Source organism: Pristis pectinata, chromosome 12 (assembly GCF_009764475.1).
Source record: "Pristis pectinata isolate sPriPec2 chromosome 12, sPriPec2.1.pri, whole genome shotgun sequence".
NCBI lineage: Eukaryota > Metazoa > Chordata > Chondrichthyes > Rhinopristiformes > Pristidae > Pristis > Pristis pectinata.
The window spans coordinates 12,238,655-12,262,015 of record NC_067416.1 but is presented as its reverse complement, the minus strand read 5'-3'; the positions used below and the strand labels follow the sequence as shown (position 1 = coordinate 12,262,015).

The window sequence follows — 23,361 nt, the reverse complement described above, 5'->3', positions numbered from 1 at the left end:
GGAGCCCAATGCCATCCAGAATTACCACTGTTTACATTAAAAAATGAAAATAGCAACAGCCCATTCAAGACCTCAGATTTGTTACAGCAAAGTGCATTACACTAAAGAGAATGTCTTTAACCAGTGTAGCATGAGAATTCTACAATAACAAAAGTGAACACTGGACCAGCAAAGATGGGAACTGAAACATTTTTAGGAATTGATTTCAGAAGAGTTTTAAAACATTATTAGAAACTTAGGGAGTCCTGGAACAGAAGTAAGATTCTCTGCTGGTCTGCTCGGATCACAAGGTTATTCCAACCAACCCAGAAGAGCGAGCTCCTCATTTTTGTTGCTCCATCAAATGATAGCTCCCTGTTGTTATTTGCTCAAAGTGAGAACTGAATGTTGGGAATGAACCATGACTTTTCACATTAAGGATAATTCATCTACAAATGTCCACTATGCTTTAGAAAAGTGGCTAGGAGCAGGTTGATAGCATTATTAGAGTGGTTGCTGAGGAGCCATAATTTCAGCACTTGCACCATAAATCACTACCTGTCATACTCACTGAATATATTAACTAATTTAACAAGGGTTGTACCCTCACTTCCCTAGCATTTCCAGTTAACACCCACTTTCATGGTATATAAAAAAAAGCCTGTTCTTTAACTTTTCTTTTTGTTCTCCATTTCATTCTTATACCTTGAAGATTCAATAGATAATAATATGTAAACAGGCTGGTGTTTGGATGAGTTATTTAAATGGTTATACAAGTAAACAGAAATATGCTATAATATCCAAAGTCAATTTTGGGTTTTATTGCACAATTGGAATAATTGCTATAGCCAGGAGGGCAAGAGTTGGTCAATTTTAAACCCAAAATCATGTTCATAATTTATTCTCATACACTTTTTCTAAAAAGTTTTCACAATCATATCAAACCAACTTAGAAAGTTATACATCAACCATGATCACTGAATGTGAAGTTATCAGAACACCTTCACTCATGTGCTTTTGCCCTCTGCTTTTTTTTTCCTCTAAATGACCACCTTTAATAGTGAAACTGTGGGTGAAATTGAAAACAATCTCAGCACATGCAGTAATGCTTTAACAGTTCAAATTTAAAATAGCAAGCTGTGCAGGAATAAAATATTTTACATTCTGAGTGTTGCTCGATCAGCCAGACTCAAGGTGATCATGAAGGAAATAATATAACAAGTGGCAGAGCTTTCACACAGCCAAAATACCTCTAATAGCAAAAAAATTCAAGATACTCAAACTGATATGACACTCTGGGATGTTAGTTATTTAGCTGTGTTATATAAATTGAGTTGTACTAGAATGAAAACAGTGTTGTTGGGTTTTCATTTACAAGCCGGGTGATAAGTGCTTTTATGACAATTGTTAGGCAGGCTATGTTGATTAATCCTTTAACAAAACTTTTTTAAAGACAAGTTATTTTCAGCTTGCCATACTTTGGATGTGGCAGATTCTCACAATTGTGTAGTAATTTAATTAAATGAGGTGCATTAGAATTAAATCTAGTTGAGATATTGTCAGGATATTGGTTCAATAGTTTAGAAACAATTTGATGAAGATGTGATTAGTGTGTAAAATACAGTAAATAAGTTTCAGTCCTAGCTTACCTAGATGTAATGACTTAGGAATAAAAATAAAATCATATCTTGACTGATGCTGTAAAGTAGGGAGTATCTTTTTATAAGATGTCTAGATGACAAATAGCAGTCACAAAAATGGCTAAAGTGGGAGAAAACTGCTGGAAACTGAGCTTCTTGCAAAAAAAAATGTTACATCCCATTCAGAAACCATTGGCAGAATGCTGAAGCTCACTCAAGAGGAACCAGTATACAACAGGTCCAGACAGGGCACCACATAACGAGCCAGTGGAAAGAGTACTCTCAAGTCTATTAGCAGCATGATCATCAGAAAAAACTTAAAAGATGGCATCCTTTTTAAGGGCAAGAGGGAAAACAGGCCTGAGCTTCAGATCTCTTCACTGCATTACTCCTCTACGGTCCTTGCACCTTCATGTTCAGTCCTTCCAAGGCAATAGAAAACAGGTCTTCACTATCTGAATCCTCTTGCATTTGCACATGACGACGATGAAGATGACGACCCATCTAAAATACAATAGGAACAAGTAGTAATAAGTACGGAACAGTGACATTTTGTAGTATTCAAATATACCCAAGTGATTGTTCTGATGGAAACCAATTTAACTCACAATTAAGAATTTCCAGGAATTTGAGATTGGAGTAGGATTAGCAATCCAAGCGCAAATTGTGCCCAAAAATACACTAGTTCTCAGAAATATCTTGTCTGTTCAACTTTCCACTCAAATTCATTTGCAGAATTCCAAATACAAAATCTTCCAGGAACCAGCTCAAGGAGGCATTTTAGGAAAAGTAATTTTTGAAAATGACTTCTTGATATATCAAAGAATGGTAACCCCAGCACAATTTTATTAACACCGCTGAAATGGGATTATCAGAAATAAAAAGCATTTTCAATTGAAAATGCTCCACCAACCACTGCAAAGTCTTGTCCACCACTAATAAGACATTAAGGTATTTAAAAATTATTTACTGCACAAAGTTAGTTTGTAATCTTTTGCAGTAAATGAAAAATGGCGCAACCTAGTGGAAGTTCCTGTGTACAATTTACATATCACATAATGCAATTAGAACAAACTTTGAAAAATCATATTCAAGGTTTAGGGTACTCACTAAATATCAGCTCCTCTCCAGCTCTTTTTCTTGACTGGTCCCCTCTAATAAAATGAGAAACCAGAAAACAAACATCAAAAAAAATCCCTGATCAGAACAGCTCAATCGCTTGTATTAACAAAAATAAATACCATTTTTTGCATAAATTAATTGAGCACTTTTTGTTATGCAGCTTTGAGAAATTTAACATCTATTTCCCTTTTGAAATAAAAGACATTAGATAGAAATTATACTTTTTCCCCCAGATCATTCGATCAAGTTAGCATGGAACATGTTTGTGATATTCAGCAGCTGAACTGGCATCCCCATCACCCACTTTCATTTCCCTTCCCCTCCCAGTTCCATCCACCTACCATCCATATGTTTCACCACCAGCTCTTCATTCCCACCACCCCCCCACCTTCCCATCCTCCACCCACATGGCCTCAGTTCCATTTGCCTTTCACATCATCACTTGAGATTCCAGCACTGGTAGCCTTCATGTTGGCTGCTGTCCATGTTTGCCCTCCAGCAGCTGTCTCCACTTTCCCCCTCTCCTTCTCCCATCTTCCTCCTTTTCCACCCCTCCCTTTTTCTTTTGCCCACGTCTATCACTTTCCTATCTCCCAACTCCAACCCCTTCTCTTTCCCCTACCTGGTTCAATCTGCCAGTCAGCTTTCACCCACCCCTCCTCGGTCCACCAATCTCCTCAGGTTCCTGTCACATCACTCCCCCTCTCCTCTCTATACTGCCATCTACCCTTAGTCCTGATGCTGGGTTTTGACCTGAAACATCGACAGTTCCTTTCTCTGCTGAGTTCTTCTGGCAGATTGTTTTCATTTTAGGTATTGCTCATGCATTCATCAGTGAGGTGCGAGAAGTGGTCTCAACGTGACCTACAACATTTGCAATAGTTGCTGGCTTAATTAAGACAGAGGGTTCAGGACCTGCATCGAGACCCCTCATTCAGCCTCAGTGCAGGGTCTCGACCAAAAATATCGACCATCCATTTACCTCCACAGATGCTGCTTGACCCACTGAGTAGTTTGTTTTTTTTTTAAAAACTAGAGCAGTCAATGTTGTTAGTTTTCTGAATGTCTCTGCCATTCAGATAGTCAAAAATTATTAAAATTAAATAATTGAGCAATCTATTTTTAGAAATAAAACCAAAAACACAAACCACTTAAATAATTAAAAACACTGGACAAATCACAAGCATCTTTTATGAAAAGGAATTTGTGTTCCCCACACCTCATAAATCAAAAGGACTCTCAGCTCCTGCACTAGGTCCAACATGTGCACAACCCAAGAGCTGAATAGCTGGTAAGTTCTTTCTGAATTTCCACTGGTCTCTATGGGACTGCATTGCAAACTTTGGCCACAACCGCTCGAACTTCAGTTTGATTAATCATGTGCAGAAGTCTCAGACATGCTGGTATTTAATAGGGTCAGAGTTGTACACCACAGAAATGGGCCCTTTGGCCCACCACGTCCACGCTGATGTTTTTAGTCATAGAATCATAGAACAGTACAGCACAATATAGGCCCTTCGGCCCACAGTGTTGTGCCGACCTTTAAACCTCGCCTAAGACTATCTAATCCCTTCCTCCATATGCTTGTCTAGCAATCTCTTGAATTTGACCAATGTACCTGCCTCCACCACCACCCCAGGCAGCGCATTCCATGCACCAACCACTCTCTGGGTAAAAAACCTTCCTCTGATATCTCCCTTGAACTTCCCACCCATTACTTTAAAGCCATGCCCTCTTTCCCAGGGCACCAATGCTCAATACAAGAGGTGCTGGCTGTCTACTCTATCTATTCCTCTTAATATTCTGTACACCTCTATCACGTCTCGTCTCATCCTCCTTCTCTCCAAAGAGTAAAGCCCTAGCTCCCTTAGTCTCTCCTCATAATGCAAAATCTACACTGATCTCGTTTGTCTGCATTAGGTCTGTGTACTTCCATGCATTGCCTAGTCAAGTGCCTGTTTAAATGTCTCTTAAATGCAGTGATTATATCCAATTCCACCACCTCCTCTGGCAAGGAGTTCCAGATATCAACCACTCAGTGTAAAAAGGATAAATGACACTAGTTCCATTGGGAATTCACAGCTTTTACCAACAAAACCTTGGTCCCCATGTCCAACTGATTGCAAGGTTTTTGAATTAAACCTTTTCGCCTTTCTTCATTTGGTACTTCCCGTTTCCACTCATCCTTCCCAGGACTTCATCTCCTTATTTTCTCACTGCATTTCCCTTGATCTTTTCACCATTTTTCCTCACTCCCTCCTGTGCTGTTTTACATCCTACCCATCTTTGTACCTACAGAATCAAAGGACTTGATTGTATCAGAACTTATGCAAATTAAAAGTATCAGGATCTGAACTCTGAATTCAGAGAAGGGTTGAGAGTTAGAGCCAGAGGCATTTGTGGTCAGATAAACTAAGGGGTACCAGAAATACTGCCATACAGTTTGAGAAGTGAGAGCAGGGGAGCCTCCAACCCCAAAACACTTTCACTAATTTGGTTTTGGATATGACAACATTGGGTGACAAAGCCCAACACCAAACCTCCCTCAAGGCTCAACACAAAGCCATACCAGAGCACTAAGAATGTAAAAGAATTTCTCTAGAAGAACCCACTGGCAGAAATAGATAAACTAACAGCAGGGATTAAACATAACCAATCAATTGAATAGCCTGAGCTCTTTTAAAACACTATCAATGCTTTGAGCAACAAGAGACCACCCAGATGTAGAATTCTACCTTCTGCAAATCAATCTTTCAACCACAGATATAGGCTAGAAGGATTACCATGTTGAATCCCTCGTGATATATTGTGCCAGGTGACCAGAAAACCCACCGTCTGCTTCTGACTTGATAGGGAGAGAGCCAATCATAGTCAAATCTAAATGCTGTTATGTATTCAGCTTCCAAAGGCTGATGCCTTGTAATGTGTACTTTAAGCCTCTGGGCCTCTGTACCACCCCTCTCCTAAGACATTCCTTCAAACTTGTTTTGTCCAAGCTTTTGGATGTATACCCTTGCAAACTGAGAGGTCAAATTCATCTGTGAAGCTCTTTGGTTTTTTTTTAATATTAACAATGCTCTATAGTTGCAAATAGTATCCCAATACCAAGAATTTATTGCACAAAGTTAGATGATACCCAGTTTAACAATCCAAGATGGTACAATATTGCCTCCTTCAGGATTCTAGGACTGCTTACAAGAATGGAACAGGAGAGAAGAGGGATACAATGGAAAACATTTGTTATTTAAGATCTAATGGAACCCAATACCGTGACTGATGTTTACTGAAAGAACATTTGCAACTTAAATAGAAACAGAAAATGCTGGAAGTACTCAGGACATCAGGCCTGTGAGATGGCTTTGTCAGTACTGACCTACTGAGTATTTCTAGAATTTTGTTTTGTTGTGGATTTCCAACATCTGGAGGGTTTTCCTTGCAACTTGAGGCTTTGTGCAGCAGCTACTATTAAGCAGCAACATACCACCAGCCTCAATGCAAAGAACTTGTGGAAGGAATGAACTGACAGATGGTTGTTTAAAGCAAGAATACGATAAACAGCTACTCCACTGATCTTTCAGGCATAAAGTTTGATCTGCAAGTGGCAATATTGATGGTACAAAGTCATTTCACAGGTAATTCTGTTCAACTGGTTTTAAAAATCAAATCCCGAGCACATTAAAAGGCCTTAACAATACATTTACATTTGAGGTAGATTAGGAAATGTTAGTTTAACTGCCTATCACCAGAGATGGCCACAAATGAGGCATGTAAGCTTTCAAGTGAGCTTGATTCCTGCTATCTATTATAACTTTAAATGAGAGAAAGTTGGGGAAGTAAACACATTCCATTTCTGATTGGGCACAGGGTTTTGCATGCTAACCAAAGACATTGTGCCCAGTGATCAAGTCATAGACTGAATGGAAAAGCAAAGAAACCTTGGGTGCCAACTTAAAAATGAAGAAGTATGAACTGAACGTGTCAAATTATTTGTGAGCAGTGGTTTGCACAGAGATATTTTCTTTATTCATTCCCACCAGCCACCTCGCCCCCCCCCCCCCCACCTAATTGCTGCAAAAGGCAATAAACACATGGTCAACAGCTGAACAGCTGAGGAGTTAAAAAAAATACAACAGGGAAAGAAACTTTGAGTGATGGAACAAACCTCAAAGTTAGGTCTCAAGTTACAATGGATGAAGAATTTAGCCCTCATCCTAAATTTAGCACTTCAAATATCCACTTGCTCTTGTCATACAACACTTGCATCTCTTTTGACATATTCTCAAATGCATCAAAAACATGAATCTTGCATAAAGTAGTGAAATACTTGTATTCTGGTTTGTATTTTCATTACTTCAAGATGACAACTGCTTCACTCACAAAACTCTCATTCATTTAAAAGCTAAAGTTGCAATCTTGAATTACATTCAAATCTTTTGCTTTAGCCTAAATATAGAGATAGTCAGTGGAAAAAAATCTAATAATGTTAGCATTTTTTCTAAACTAGCAAATTTCTAATTGATATAATATATTCTCTTGCATACCTTACACTTCTGCAAACTCAGGGAGCCTGCATTATAGGTTCTGTTTTAGCTCTAAGATCTATGGCCTTGAATGCTGAAACAGGTGTACTGTTTGCTTGTTGTTAGCCATCACCAAAAATCCTTTTGGATGTCAGCCTGTTACTGCAAACTTCAGGAGGGCAAGAGCTAACTGAACCAGGCTGCACTATTTCCTTGAATGGCTCTGCAGTGCATGAAGAAAAATCTGCCTTTCAGGGCAGACCCTAACAGAGGCCAGATCAGACCACCGAGTGATCTGAAGGGGGTTGGGGCTGCCATGTAGGAGGTTAGGGTACACATCTGTTAGGTTCTGGAGTTTCGCTATGGTGGTGCAGTGGGGAGGGAGCAGATGGAAGAGAGTGGCATTGGTAGCCTGCACAACAGGAGGAAAATACAAGTCTTAACTTAGTGGGGTCCCAGGGCAGTACCACACAATAAAAACATGGGAGCAATCAAGGTTGGTCCTTCCGAAATCAACAGCGACTAATTTTTGTCCACTTTAAATATCCTCTTATTGAATTCTTAGATCAACTAAAATGACATTGAAAATGAACATGAACCACATTAACAATCAATTTGGTCACTGCAGTAAGGAACATTGTTAGCAGCAGTGATTGAAAGTGGAAAAAAACAGGAAACAAGCTTTGTGAGAGATGTCTGGATGATACTTATTTAAAAAATTATTTCCTGTAACAGCCATCAGTTTTGGTCAATATTGCTCAGAAATAAATGACCTTTAATATTTAATTTCAAAGGGGCATAATACTGCCTGTATTTCAACTGGAGAGTGAAGCAAAAAGCATGGCAATTATGAATGTATCCTGTAATTATACCAGTGTCCAGAAGACAGAAGTGACTGTTGCCATCTCACATAATTGTTGCAAATTTCAACCAGAATAAGCATTTTCAAAGAGTAAAGCTGCATTAAATAATGGGTCAGAAATTGTTACAGTGGAGTGCTGGTGGTGGGTGGGGGGGGTGGGTGGGATCACAGGGAACTTGGATATTTTGGCTCAGCATCACCCATTTATTTGCAATACAAATTGCTGGACCACTGATACATCAGCGCCATGAATAAATCTGTGCCCGATGCCATATCTCCCTGACAAAGCACATTACCCCTGTATAAATAAGGGACCACGAAAGATTTGAAGACTAGTGTCCTCATGTTACCTGGCAAAGCCATTCTGCATTAATTCTCGCTGGAGTTTTTGGTCTTCAGCGGCATATTCTGACAGCTTGGATTCCAATGCAGGGGGAAGGATATTTGGGATGAATTTAGAAAAGAGACTTGGTGCCAGCTGTGCCCAATCTAGAAAATATACATATACAATAAGCAAGATTATTACTTAACAGCATTGTTTGTATTAACTGTTTATAGCAGATGTGATTTGTTATAAAATATTAGCATAAAAATTAAAATATTCCTAGTTTTGCACCATGATTGTATGCATTTGACAACTTCTCCGATACAAAATTGATATGAAAAATTCATCCATATCTCCTTTTGAACTGGAGACAAGATGATCAAATTGCCATGAGTAATATTCACATTTCCACATCCGCCAATACCTTACCTAACTCAATGATTTGAAATATAGAATGTGAGCAAAGAAAACAGCATCGTTCAGTTAATAATATGTTTAATTTCATATCCAATTCCCTAGTAGGTTGCGTAGTTTGTAATGACAGTCAACATTGTAGAAACATGCACAACAAAATGTGAGATCTATTTTCTAAATTAATATTAGAGCAAGGAAAAACAGTGATTGATTAATAATTAGCCACAAGTTTTATAAGCTTAAGCAGCAACTGGAAAAAGCTGATCAATACTATGGAGTTTTACTACATGAAAAGTTATTGCCTCTAAGCTTTTTACTTAGCACATCCATTTTACTATCAGCATGAAGTACTGCCTCATACTGGTAGCCAAATGGCCTCCTCTTGCATTATGTCATTCTTAGTTTCTATTCTATTCTAAACTAATGTTAAAATGATTATACATTAGATCTGAAACACTGAATTCAGTGCATTCTCATTACTCAGAAGTTGTAACAATTGCATCAAGTATATTTTATACTATTTCTAAAAAAATGCAATAATTTTGAAAGAGAAATAATTTGAAATTATGTAAATATTTTAAGTGATCAAAAACAAATACAAGGACCAGAAATTCAGTCCTAGCTGAATATCTGCCTGCCTCAACACGAAGGCTTCTTTTGGCAGTTCAATTTTATTCTCATTTTCTGTCCTTTCTTTTTATGTGAAGCTCAAAATTTGTCCTGCACACATAGGAAGGAATTTCCATGAATTAAGTGACCATTAATTAGGAGTTACTCACTATATAAAAAAAGCAAAATAAAATAAAAAAGGTGAACCATAAAATACGGTAAGTTTATCTCAGAAAAGAAAGTTTCATGATCTCTGGTGGCAGCTTCACTCCATCCGCCATAACAGCCAGGATCGCCCCGTGGCCAGCCATTTTAATTGTACTTCCCATTCCCACTCCAACATGTCTGCCCACTGCCTCCTCTACTGCCAAGTTGAGGCTAGATGCAGATTAAATGAACAGTATCTCACATTCCACCTTGGTGGTCTCCAGCCTGATGGCATGAACATCAATTTCTCTAACTTACAGTAAACATTCCCCTCTGCCTCCCCTTTTTTCTTTATCCTACTGGCCCCATCACCTCCATCTCTTTCCCCTTCCCTCTCAATCAGCCCATCACCCACATATTCTTCCCTCTGGTTCCACTCCTCCCCTTTATTCCACAGTCCACTGTCGTCTCCTATCAGGTTCCATCTTCTTCAACCCTTTGTCACTTCTACCCATCACCTCCCAAGCTTCTTGCATCATTTCCACTCCCCCTCCCACACCTGCCTATCATCCCCCCTCACCTGGATCCACCTATCACCTGCCAGCTCTTGCTCTACCCCTCCCCTCCACCCCCCCCCACCTTTTTATACCGGCTATCACCTCTCTTTCATTCCAGTCCTGATGAAGGGTCCTGACCCAAAACATCAACTGTCCATTTCCCTCCATAGATGCTGCCTGACCCGCTGAATTCCTTCAGCATTTTATGTGTTGCTCCAGATTTCCAACATCTGCAGTCTCTCGTGTGACAACCTGAAGATCATATTTGGAACTCAGTGCACTTGAACGAGTTGAACTAGTGACTTGAACAATACAAAACATCTATCCAAAACTATGTACCTTACAAGCAATGCAAACCGCAACATAGATTTTGAATGTAATTTCACATCGTCTCGAGAATACTTTCTCCAAAGTTAGTTTCAGATTAACTATTGGAACAAAACCTGTGGCCTGTAATTTCATGCCAAACACCTAGCATTTATCCCATAAACATCAAGTAGTTCAAGAATGTTTAGAAGTGTTATTATTTAAAACTGCTCAAGTGTTTTCATTTTATTAAGAAAAAATAATGGAAAATTTAAGACAATTACTAAGGTCTTACTGTGAAACATTCATCAGCTAATTGCTCTTCATGATTTTTGAGGATGTTTCACCAAGATCTGTTAACCCAGAATTGCCAGGCCTACCAAAAAAGGTTAACAGAGCAGCATAGGATAATTTTCTTTAACTGACAGTAAAAAAAAGTGACTTGCACAAGTTATACAATGTGGCAAATACTAATACAGATTCTCAAGATCTGTGATCCTGCACTTCTTTGATGTTTTCACTGTGGGTAGAATTGAGCAGACTCCATTTCCAAAATACTGCCTTCTGTTGCCTGATAACATTATTCAGATTCCACATGAGCCAGCAATAAATCAGATGAGCTCAATACCCTATCTATTCCCACAGACAAGAGAGAGACAGAGCAATTACACAATTAGATCCATTCCACAATACTAATGATATTGCTGTGGAAATCAGGTTCAGCCAGTAATAAAAATAGAAAATGAACAGAAGTAAACTAAGTATTCAATTGCTGTCCAAATAAACATTAGCTGTCTGGCTTCTAGATGAAGCATTGTTCAAAAAGCTCAGAGGAAGAATCAAAAGTGAGACGTTGCATTGTTGTCAATTAAATTAGTGTAAGCATATCACTATTCAGTTCTTCAAAATAGGACTGAAACTCAAGCACAATTAGAAACTGTGTCTATGAACAACAGGAAAATGGCCGGATCTATACATTTGAATCTATTTTTCTGCTCTGCATTAATTATTTTGAAAACTCAATTGATTTTATGCATATGTGATCAAAAGCTGCCAAAAAGGAGCCTTGAAATTTTCCCTCCCTCAGAGCCTGATAGCCTTCACTTTTAATTAATTAAATAAATATAGCTTTTCCCAACTCCACTACGCTGATGCAGCAATACAATTACAGTACTTTGTCTAGAAATTTGTTCAGGCCAGTTGTCTGGCACCAAAATGACTCAGCAATGATGAAGAAATAGAAATTCAAGTCATGATGGACAAAGACAATTTGAAAATCCAACTTGGTCTCTTCCCGACATTCCCGCCATTCAAAAACCTCATATGGCAAGAAATTCTCTTCACTCCACTGAATGTCACAATGTGGATTGATATAGGAAGTTGGCTCATATACTGGAAACGATTAAAGGTCCCAACAACACCTCAACTTTCCTTGGAAAGCTCGTGCTCTGGAGCTGGCCGATTTTTAAGCCAAATTGTTCAAGTACAGCTAAAACACTTGCCTTTTCCCAAAGCAGTGAATTATCCCTTTTCTCATGTGGCTGCTGCTCTTGCCCTTAAATTCTTGGAACTGTGCTGTTGAAATAACCATGGCAAGATGCTAAAATGCAGCTCAGAGATGGTAAGATTCTTACACCAGTCGGCGCAACTAGTGAATATTTAGCATAATGGATGAAGTATTGATTAAGCAAACTACTTTCTCCGAAAGATAGTGTTGATCTGCTTGGTTGTGGTTGGACCCACATGCATCCAGGCAAATGTGGAGTATTCGAAGGGGAAGGACTCCAATTCATCAGCTGAGGGGGTGTTGAAATACATTGTGTAATGAGACTTTGGGGGATAGGGGGACACCTTGGTCAGTTCATCCCAAACTTTCAACATTCGTCGTACTTAGCTTTACACTAGTTAACCAGTTGAGTTTTTAATGACAATACATAGCTTCATTCTCATCATTTTTTGAATTAACTACTTTGATTTGATCTCTCATCTCTAATATCAAGAAAAATTAACAATTTGAAATATCTGAATTTCTCCCAGATGTCCTGAAACCACCTTTAGGACTCATTGGCATTTGCAAAGAGCTGACCACTTGATGTAGGCAGCTGCCCCAAAAATGGCTCAAACTATTTCCCACCCCCCCAAATATCTTAGTTCTACACATGGTTGGCCCTCAAAATTGGGTTTTTCTTGTGATGTTAAGGTATAATTTGTACTCCTTTATTTGAAAAAGAAACCATGGTATTTACGCCCAACAAGAAACAACACTTGCTCAACAAATATCAGCCAATTGTCAAAATCCATGAATTTTCACAGCAAGGTTAGGTACCATGTTATCAGCCTTACTCCAAAAAAATGTTACTTTAATACATAATTTCATGTGGCTTTGAATGAGACCAAAAACAATTCAGCTATACAAGCTAAAATAGAATTCTTAAATTGAGATCCATGTCCTAGAGTCATGCATAGTTTCATCTAACTAAGCCTTTCAGTAATATTTACCTTCTTGATTAACTAGCTTTTGTTTTTGGTTGATAAGACCAAGTTGAACGCCAAGGTTACTTGCAGTATTCCACAAAAGGCCCAAGGACAGAAAGCAATAAATCAACCACTGGAGATAAGACTACAGTTAACAAAGATTTTATAAATTGGAATGGTGTAGATAAAGAACTTAACAACTGTGAAGAATAGTGTATTTGGAATTTAAGAATAATGCTCTGCAACGTTACTTCACAAGATGAAAAGGCACTTTCAGTTTAGCCTTGGATAATGTAATTTTTTTTTAAGCAGAAGACACTTACCAGGTCTAAGTGTGTATAAGCCTTTAACTATATTTGCCATGGTTGAAGGAGTGATTTTAAATGGAGTTGACTGAGCTTCTATTAGTAAAGCTGAAACAAAGTAAAATAGATAATATTAAACAAAAGTTAAAGGAAAACCATTATACTTAAATTGTAAAATACTTCTTAATATTTATTCACTGAACAAAATAAACATCATCAGCAAGAAACCAGTTAATTTTTTTTGTATGCATTTTCAGGACTTGGGCTTTCTGGGTTGTCCATCACTAATTCACCTTGTGGAAGTGAAGTGTGTCTCTTCGATCAAAGTTCAAATTTCTGCTAAGTGAAGAGGCTTAGACTACAGCTGTCTTGAAATGCAACAGAAAACCGATTCCAATGTGACACCCTAAAGAGATTCTTGCCTGGGGACCAGTTCAAATCAGTCTACTATTGCACTGGCTCCAGTTTTACTGCCACCCAAAAAAAGAGGCTTCATTGTAAGTTTTCTATTGAGCTATTTTAAATGTTACCATAATATAGATGTGCTTACATTAAAAACTATTCAGTAAATTATAAATATCCTTTTTGCTGATCTGAAGTTAGTGTGCAAATAACAAAGATTATGGCAAGTAGAGTACTACAGCTGGCAGTTACCCATTTCATATCAGTACCTGTAGTGCAAAATTATAGATGGGAGAGGCATTTTACTTTTTTTGTCTACCCCATTCTAACTCAGTCCAAATCACTTCAAGACGAAAATTTATTTACATAATTTCATGGAATAAAACACAGCCCACCATCAAGCTGATTTTATTATCTACATTTCATAAAAAGTATTTACTTTACACTGTTGCATACCAAAAGTCCCCAAAGTGTTTTAAAACCAATTAATTCATTTTGAAATGCAGCCATTGTTATGAAATTAAATGAATTAGCCAATGCGTGTAGCAACATCTTATAAAAATGTTGGACATAAGGTGTTACAAAATTGTCCATATAGTTGACAGGGAGGAGGAAACTAGAATGAGAACATACAGATGGTCTCATCAGTTGGGCAATTTAAGTATTAAATGGAATTCAGTCTGGAGGAGTGAGGTAGTGCATTTGAGAAAATGCAACATGGGAATACACAACAGGAGCATTCCCATGTTGCCTTTGTGGAGAAACTGAGGGACCTTTAAGTTCAACTCCACAGATCTTTAAATTCTGGACAGCAAAACCTTTTATAAAATGATCAGTAAGAGACAACTAGATAGGCTGAGATTGTTTACTTTGGAAGCTGAAGGAAGAATTAATTGGAGATGTATAAAATTACGAGGAGCCTAAATGGAGTAAATAGGTAGCATCCATTTCATTTTGCAATAGGCCCCAAACTGAGGGCATAGGCTAAAGGTAATTGATAGAAGGAAAAATATTTTGACCCAGAGGGGCATGGGGATTCGGAACTCACTACCAAAAAGGTGGCAGAGGCACAATCTCCCACCACATTTATGAAGGACTTGGATCTATACATGAAGAGTTGTGACCTGCAGGACTCGGTGCTGGAAAATGAAAGCAAGGTGGCTCTTTCATGAGCTGCACAGACACGTTGGGCCAAATATCTACCTCGTGTCATAAATTTTCTATTGAAATTTGGACCTGAAAATGAGAACTCACTGCTTTGTGCCATCTTTTACAGCCATCTGAACCGTTAAACCAAACCACCACCTGCCAACCCAACTTGAAGTCTCATCCAATTGATTACACTTCTTATAATTTAATACATCCTCATTGTTACACTGAAATATCAGCCTATATTAAGCACTTAATGCTGTGGTGTGCTTGAACTCAAGCTTCCAACTTACAGGCAAAAGTGTAACTGTCTGAGATAAATTACCACACAGGAGAGCCAAGGAAAAGGGCAATTCACTTCAATGGTCATCTCTACAGCATTAACTCCTCCACCTTGCATCCAAACCTTGGCGGAGCTTGAAGACTCAGGACTATCTCATCTGCCAAGTTATTTTATATTAGTATAGCAGAAAATATACAACTTTTCCACTTAATTTGTGCATAATATTCAAGCTTCAGTTATCGACATCCTCCAATAACAACTTCCTCAGTAGACTGTATGCCTGAAATGTTTCCTAGCTTTCCTTGCGGAAGAACCACTTCTGTGCATTTTGTCCTTCCATATATTGTCTCTAATGCAGGCATTTTTATTTTGAATTGTGGATGCTTAATGCATTTTTAAACCTTAGCATAACCACCAAAGACTCTTTCTCAACTATTCTGGTACTGTATTTAGTTTTTCAAACTCACCCTACAATGTGACTAGTACTCTCAAGCTTTTTCCCTCTCAAGCTATCCAATACCACTGATAAACTTTTCATTACAGACTTATTTTTGCCAGCATTCAATATTTTATATTCAGTGCTAAATTTAGTCTTATCTGTCCAAATGCAATACTGACCTAAATCCATCTTTAAGATGTTGACTACATCTCCGACTCTCTCTTCTTTCAGTTACATAGAGAAAACAACCTACCATACAGCAATCAGGGGACTTTCCATTTATCTGAGATATCCTTTAACCCTTAATTTACAGTGAAGCTTAAGATCACTTTCATCATGAAAACAAATATGCAGCTAATCTTTCAGCTCTAAATAAAGATACAAAATCTGCTGCATGAGTTATGTTAAATGAACTGCAGTTTTGTATTAGAGGAATAATCCAAGAGATAAAATGGAAGCCAGGTCAAGTGAAAGCTCACTGACTATTTTAAAACAGAAAGCAGCCAAATACAAGAGGTGATTATATATGAGCCAAAATCACTTATTTGTAATAACAATCTAAAATTTTGTGCATGGTTCAAATGTCCAAGTAAACTAAGATTTGTCAACATTGGCATCATAACAATATTTTCCCCAGTCACATCCTGGGACTATTTGATAAACTATATAGTTATATAGCAGCTACATAGGTCCCTGGTCAGACCCCACTTGGAGTATTGTGCTCAGTTCTGGTCGCCTCACTACAGGAAAGATGTAGAAGCCATAGAGAGGGTGCAGAGGAGATTTACAAGGATACTGCCTGGAATGCAGAGCATGCCTCATGAAAGCAGGTTGAGGGAACTTGGCCTTTTCTCCTTGGAGAGACGGAGGATGAGGGGGGTACCTGATAGAGGTGTATAAGATGATGAGAGGTATTGATAGGGTAGATAGTCAGAGGCTTTTCCCCAGGGCTGAATTGGTGGCCACAAGAGGACATAGGTTTAGGGTGCTGGGGAGTAGATATAGAGGAGATGTCAGGGGTAAGTTTTTTTTTACTCAGAGTGGTGAGTGCGTGGAATGGGCTGCCAGAAACGGTGGTGGAGGCAGATACGATAGGGTCTTTCAAGAGACTGTTAGATAGGTACATGGAGCCGAGTAAAATAGAGGGCTATGGGTAAGCCTATTAATTTCTAGGGTAGGGACATGTTCAGCACAGCTTTGTGGGCCAAAGGGCCTGAATTGTGCTGTAGTTTTTCTATGTTCTATTAACAGTGAAGTTCAGGCTTTAGCAAAGATGCAAACTTCTTTCCAAGGTGGCACCTCAAATTGATGCAAAACCCAGAAGTAGTATTAAAATGTCTACTGTATTCAAAAGGCAGTACTTGGCAAGTATAATTCTGAAGTGGCTCCAGAATTAACCCAACTCTGGCACAAAACAAAGACGCAAGAATTATCAACACTACTTACGCATTAAGGTGGGAACATGCTTTTCTGCAACCTGTTCTGTAAACAATTTTATGAGGTCATCTCTCAAATCTCTGTTAAGTTTGGTTTCAATGTAAAATTTGTTCTGCAAAGTATGAGAAAAAGTTATCAGCAGGATTCAATGTTGTAAGTAAAGAGAGCAATTTTGAAAGTGTCTCATTAATATGGACCTTTGCCTTCTTGTGATTGGCATACATTTTAGAACTTCTGGAACTTTCTGCATTACTTTCATGCTATTACTTTAGCTAGGTCAAGCAGGCATTCCCCTGCTTTTACTGCCTCACTACTTGATGCCAGTCCATTCTGCTGCCCATGAACATCAGCTTGAATAATATTACAGTGATCACCTCCACAGTTCTGCTGGCATTTTTTTCCTCATTTTCCCCCGATACTTTCCAGAAGATGCATTCAAATGTGGAACAGTATTGACTGGCAAGTTGAGTGAGCTGCAGGTATTTAGTATGAAGCTGCTTTAGCTTTGTTTGACATGAAAGCATCAGATAGGCATGATGCAGACCAAATACTGAAGATTCCAATGTGTTCTTAACTCCGCCATCTTGTCCTACCAACAGAGTGTTGGTTGAAGAAACTGAAACATTGGCAGAGAGTTCTAATTATGTCGAGGTTTTGTTTGACTCCTCCATGGAATATACTTAAATCTCGGACACATTCCAAAATGTTGAAGAGGACTTTGCAGGTTCAACTAGACTGGAATTTCTTGAATTTTCTCTGGTGCTTGGGCTACTATTGATAGAAAAAGGGGACAAATCTCTTTGTTCAGATTTGTAGCATGTCAAATTAGATGTAAAGTGCCAGATTCTCATTAAAGAAACATCTGAATTTTTACAGGATGAAAATGACTTTAATTGTGCAGATGTGAAATTTGAATCTGCTTTCTTAGTTACTAATGTAAAATCATAACCATATTACACCAGTAACTACTTAGAATCAACACCCATGCACAAACTGTGGCTATACTAATTTTATAGAATATGTCATTAGAATTCTAGTGAAGCCCAAGAGTGGGTATGTGAAAGTTCACACCACACAAACTGTAAAAGAATTCCTACTGTATAATTCTAGATTTCAACCATTCAGAATTAGATTGTTTGAACCATGAAACAGATGAAATATAATGTTTAGTTATAGCAAGGTCAGCATCTCAACAGGAGCAATTAAAAATACATGATTGTGTTTAGCATTGAACTCTTTGCCCTGCTCTGCTATTCTACTAGATCGTGCCCAATTTCTACTGCAAAAATATAACCAAAGTTTTTGCAATATTACTTCAAAGTTTAGTCCGAAACTTTACATTGGTGTACTTAATATAATGGGTGCCTAACTAATTATTGATCATATGGCCTCTCCCTTATACCATTAACTACAAACTTTTAAAGCACCTAGCAGCAAAGAGAAAGATTTTCATATTTAACTTCAGGAAACTTTCTTCAATACAAATTGTTATATAGTAGTTTCAATTTATCCTCTCAGCAATAGTTTCTTCATTACAGCATTAAACATTTCCTTCTTTTTGACTACTCATTAGTACATGCTTTTTTTTAAAAAAAGAACAAGGTGGGGAGCCAGTTCTACTAGTTTGTTAATGTAGTTCAAAAATTTGGCAAATACATCCAGACCGTCTCGCTCTCAGGTATGCTTAAGAACCCCAAAAATCTGGCTTCTAAAATGCTTGTATGTTCATGGACGATCAAAATTACTGTTCACTTTATTTTATAGAATACTTCAAATTTTTTTTGTAGTGTTCTGGACACCTTTGGCTTTAAAACGTATTACCTTTGAGCAAAGAAAGGAACAGACCAAAAGGATTTAAAAAAAAAACGCACTGCAGATGACGACTCCACTATTCAAGTCAATGGCAAGCAATCTGAATTAATCAGCAAGTATTATTTCTTCTGACCCTTGCAAACTGAAGGGCTTACTAGAGTTTGCAAATGATTGCCTAACTCAACAGTATTTAGATTTTGTACTAACTGTCAGGCAAAAGCAGAATTGCGTCAGTTTGGAGTGGAGTAAAATACAGAGGAGCTCATAAGTGAAGCAAAGCTGCAAAAGCTACAAATAGAGATAAAAATAAGCTCAGACCATCACCTCACGAAACAAGATCTTCACTAAAAAATTTCACTGTAATTTGGCAACTATGCCAGTCAGAAATATGATATTCAACAAAGTCACAATAACCTTTTGCCTGGGAATGCCAGAAGGAAAAAAAATACACAAGGATATTTAAAATGGTTCAACTAAAAATCAGTGGTCCTGCAATATTCAGTCTGAATGCATCTTCTCTGCAAACTAACAATGATCTGGCATTACATGTGATCAAAGAGTTCAACGATATTATCCCAATTACAAAAATATAATTCTGCATAGAAGGCTTTTCTCATCTGATCATTGCAGTGCTGAAATTGGACTGTGACGTTAGCAAAACATATACTGCCGTAAACTCTGATTAGGATTTGTATCAAAACAACCTACCCTAGCCACTGGCAGCCAAACACTAGCCACAATGACAATGAATTAAGAATTGTGTCCTACTGAATCCTTAATCCTGCAACACTTAGACTCTATTTACAGGTAAAATAACATCTAAATTATTTTTAAAATTTGCAGGGCATTGCATGGTTTCCCAAAGAGCAGAGATTTATTAATAAAAACATAGGAAGATAGGAGCAACAAATTGTCCATTTAGCCCTGCCATTTATGAGATAGGAGCTGATCCATGACCTACCCATGTATACTGACTTTTTCACTTCTACTCACTTAAAACTTTAACAAAAATCTATCAATATCTAAGAACAAAAGTGATAAATAGAAGTAGACCACAAGCTCTTAAACATGTTCTTCCACAATGTGATCATAGATGATCTCAGACCATTTTCCTGCGAGTCCCACAGCACTAATTCCTTTTTAAGTTTAAAGGTCTATTTCAATCTTGAAAATACTTAATGACTCAGCACCTACAGTTCTCTGGGGTACATCAGAATTAGAGTCACTACCCTCTGAAGAAATTCCTCCTTGTCTCAGTTTTACATGGCTGACTCCTTAATTAGAGATTGCTCCCTTTAGTTCTGGATTCTCCTCATGGTATCTAGCCTTAAGCTCCCTCAAATGAGATCATCTCTTGTTCTAAACTCTAGAAAGCATAGGGCCAATCTATTCAATCTTTCCTTGTTCTGGAATTACTCTAGCACTACCTCCTATGAAGAGTTCAAAATTGTATGCTATTCTCCAAATGTGACCCCAAAGTCCTGTACAGTTGCATCAAGCTTTCTATTTTTGTACTCTATTACTCTTGCAATAAAGTCCAACATTCTATTTGGCTTCCTTATTACTAGCTGTAAACACACCAACTGTTTCTTGCACAACATGACTTTAATGATTTAGAGCATCAACATCTAATAATCTCACATGATTTATTTATTGTTCTGCACTTCTATTCTTCCAACAAAAGTGGGTAAGATATCTTTATTAGTCACATGTACATCGAAACACAGTGAAATACATCTTTTTTGCGTAGAGTGTTCTGGGGGCAGCCTGCAAGTGTTGCCACACTTCTGGTGCCAACATAGCACGCCCACAACTTCCTAACCCGTACGTCTTTGGAACGTAGGAGGAAACTGGAGCATCCGGAGGAAACCCACGGAGACACGGGAAGAACATACAAACTCCTTAGAGACAGTGGTGGGAATTGAACCCAGGTCGCTGGCGCTATAATAGCATTATGCTAACCGCTACACTCCCGTAACCCCACTTCCCTACATTATACTTCATCTGCATTCTTTTTCCCACTCAAACTATCAGTTGTCATATCCCTTTATAGATTTTGTTTCCTCCTGACAACTTATTTTTTTAACATATTCTTCTATTGTCACCAAACATGGACAAATTATGTTCAGTTTCTACATTCAAGGAAATGAGAACTTCTGAACAGCTTTGGCCCCAGCACTGATCATGAGATACTGCTAGTTACAGCTTATCAACCTACAAATGGCTCAGTTATTTCTACTCTATTATTTTGTGTTATCCAACCAATCCCTTCTTCCAATGTACTTTCAAACCAATGGCCCATCATCTTGCGTAGTCCCTTTTTGTGTGACATCTTATCAAATGCTTTTTGAAAATTTAAATACATTGCAAAAAAACTGGTTCTACTTTATCTATCCTACTAATTGGATCTTTGAAAGAGCTCCAATTTGTCAAGTAGATACTAGATTCAAGCACTTTTCCCAATGACAGACGTTAGGCTAATTAGCCTACAATTTGCTGTTCCTCCTCCTCTGAATAGCAGTGCTCCCTTTACTATCTGCTAATTCACTGGGACTTTCCAGAATCAGAGCAATTTTCAAAGATCACAACCAATGGATCTATTATTTCTGCAGCTACCCTTAAAACCGTAGGATGTGGGTTATCAGATTTAAAATTAACAATTTACTTAGTATTGATGGTGTTTTTACAGAAAAGAGATACACACTTCTAACAAACAAAAATGCAAATTTACTCCTGAAAGACTGTTCTAATCTTTAGATTATGTCCTTTAAATTCTCTAGTTAGCAGAAATGTTCTATCCATCTCATAAGATGATTTTGAAAACTTCAAGCAATTCACCCCTTAGATGCCTAAATTCCATACCACAATACTTTTTGTAATCCTTCTAATTTAACTTTTGGAATCATTATGGTAAACCCATGCAGGACTCCCAGTGATACAAATTTATCCACCCAAAGTTGTGATAACTATTATTCTAGATGCAGACTAACCAGGGGTTTGTAAAGGTCCAACACTTCTTCCACGTGGCCAATGTTTCTGAAACTTTTACAAATGAGAACAAGAAAATAAAATAAGATAGTAAAGAAACAGATGATTAAATTCATCAATACTGAAGAATAAATGGCTTGAGAAACTAATAAAAGAGGTGCAAGGGACCACTGCAATAGACAATATATTTGAGCACAGAATGTTGTAGCATAAAAAGTTAGGTCAAATTTGGCAACTCCTAATCCCAGCTATGCTTTCTTACAAATGACAATGAATAAACATCTTCACAAGGAATTTAAAGTGATTCAGACACATAATCTCTCCCATGCCACACCATCTCTCTCAAAACAGTCCTGGCAGAGGGAGTTACACAGATAGTTGACAATGGGAAAGGAGTTCTTAAAATAAAAACACAGAAGCAACATCGCTGAGTCACTAGTATGCTGTTATGGATGAGGGATGACATAATTGAGAGAATGGATGGGTCATGGCTTTTTCCACTTGATATCAGAAGATAAATAAAAAGCAAACTGATAGATCATGATGAGTTACAATCATAGTGACAGAATGCTTTCACTAGTTGCCGAGATAAAAATTATCAATATTAGTCAACTATCAAAGAGGAGACTTGAACCCTCAGGTGGTTGCTCAGATTTACTTGTTTATATACTGCACTGCCACAGCTTGTGTGACATGAATGGAATTAGCCAATACAGGAATTTGTATTTCCATGGTATTTTGATTACATCTGCCCTTTCATGGCATTTTCTTCATCAGAAGAATATGTTTTTTCAGACAATCAGCCCAAAGCATATTATGCAGATAAAGGTTACTTAAACAAGGTATGGAATGCAGCATTTATCAGTCACAGGTGCTGTCATCTATACTACTTACAGTACAAGATTCAATACATGATATGACTGGAATGACGGCAAGATAATGACCGAGTCAAGGAGAGGTCAAAGTCTAAACACTCATACGAAGAATGACCAAAAGTTTGAATTTGCTGCCACAGGTTGCTGTTAAATATAGCAATCTAAAGACGAATAATTGATAACAAGAGACACAAGGCACATGTTGTTTCTCACCTGATTTACCTATCATCCTCCAGCTTATGCTCCTTCCCCTACCCTTTTATTCCAGCTTTTGCCCTTTTTCTTTCCAGTCCTGGTGAAGGGTCTCAGCCCAAATTGTCAACTGTTTATTTCCCTCCATAGATGCTGCCTGACCTGCTGAGTTCCTCCAGCATTTTGTGTGTGTTGCTACTGATAACATGAGGGCAAGCATCAGAGTGGAATTACATCTGGTGCTCCATCAGATAAAAGTCACAGACCAGATGGACCAAATGAATGATTTTATTGTTGAGGATAACTTCTGAGGAAGACCAGGATATTACAGCAGAAAGGGATCTCACTCAGGTAGAAGGTTGCTGCTTCTGATGTGTGTTAAAAGGTACAACAGCATATCATATCACTTATATCTCTCTCACATATAAGGGTGTTGCTTTGGTCTTAGCAAGCTCAAAATTTTCCTCTGAAGTTCAGGGATGTACCATTATAACTATAAAAATAAGAACATTTGAAGACAATA

The 23,361-nt window shown here is 37.9% G+C and overlaps 1 protein-coding gene across 1 annotated transcript in view; it reads right to left on the bottom strand.

Moving 5' to 3' along the window:
- Window positions 1-766: 766 nt before the first annotated feature.
- Window positions 767-23,361, bottom strand: part of cacul1 (CDK2 associated cullin domain 1) — a 48,274-nt gene continuing 25,679 nt past the window's right edge. The window contains exons 5-9 of the mRNA XM_052027513.1: window positions 16,981-17,083; window positions 13,280-13,369; window positions 8,474-8,612; window positions 2,730-2,773; window positions 767-2,123 (exon numbers count right to left, since the gene is read on the bottom strand). Of these exons, the coding sequence (XP_051883473.1) occupies window positions 2,071-2,123; window positions 2,730-2,773; window positions 8,474-8,612; window positions 13,280-13,369; window positions 16,981-17,083 (429 nt within the window). The 3' untranslated portion in view covers window positions 767-2,070. The remainder of the gene's footprint in view (window positions 2,124-2,729; window positions 2,774-8,473; window positions 8,613-13,279; window positions 13,370-16,980; window positions 17,084-23,361) is intronic.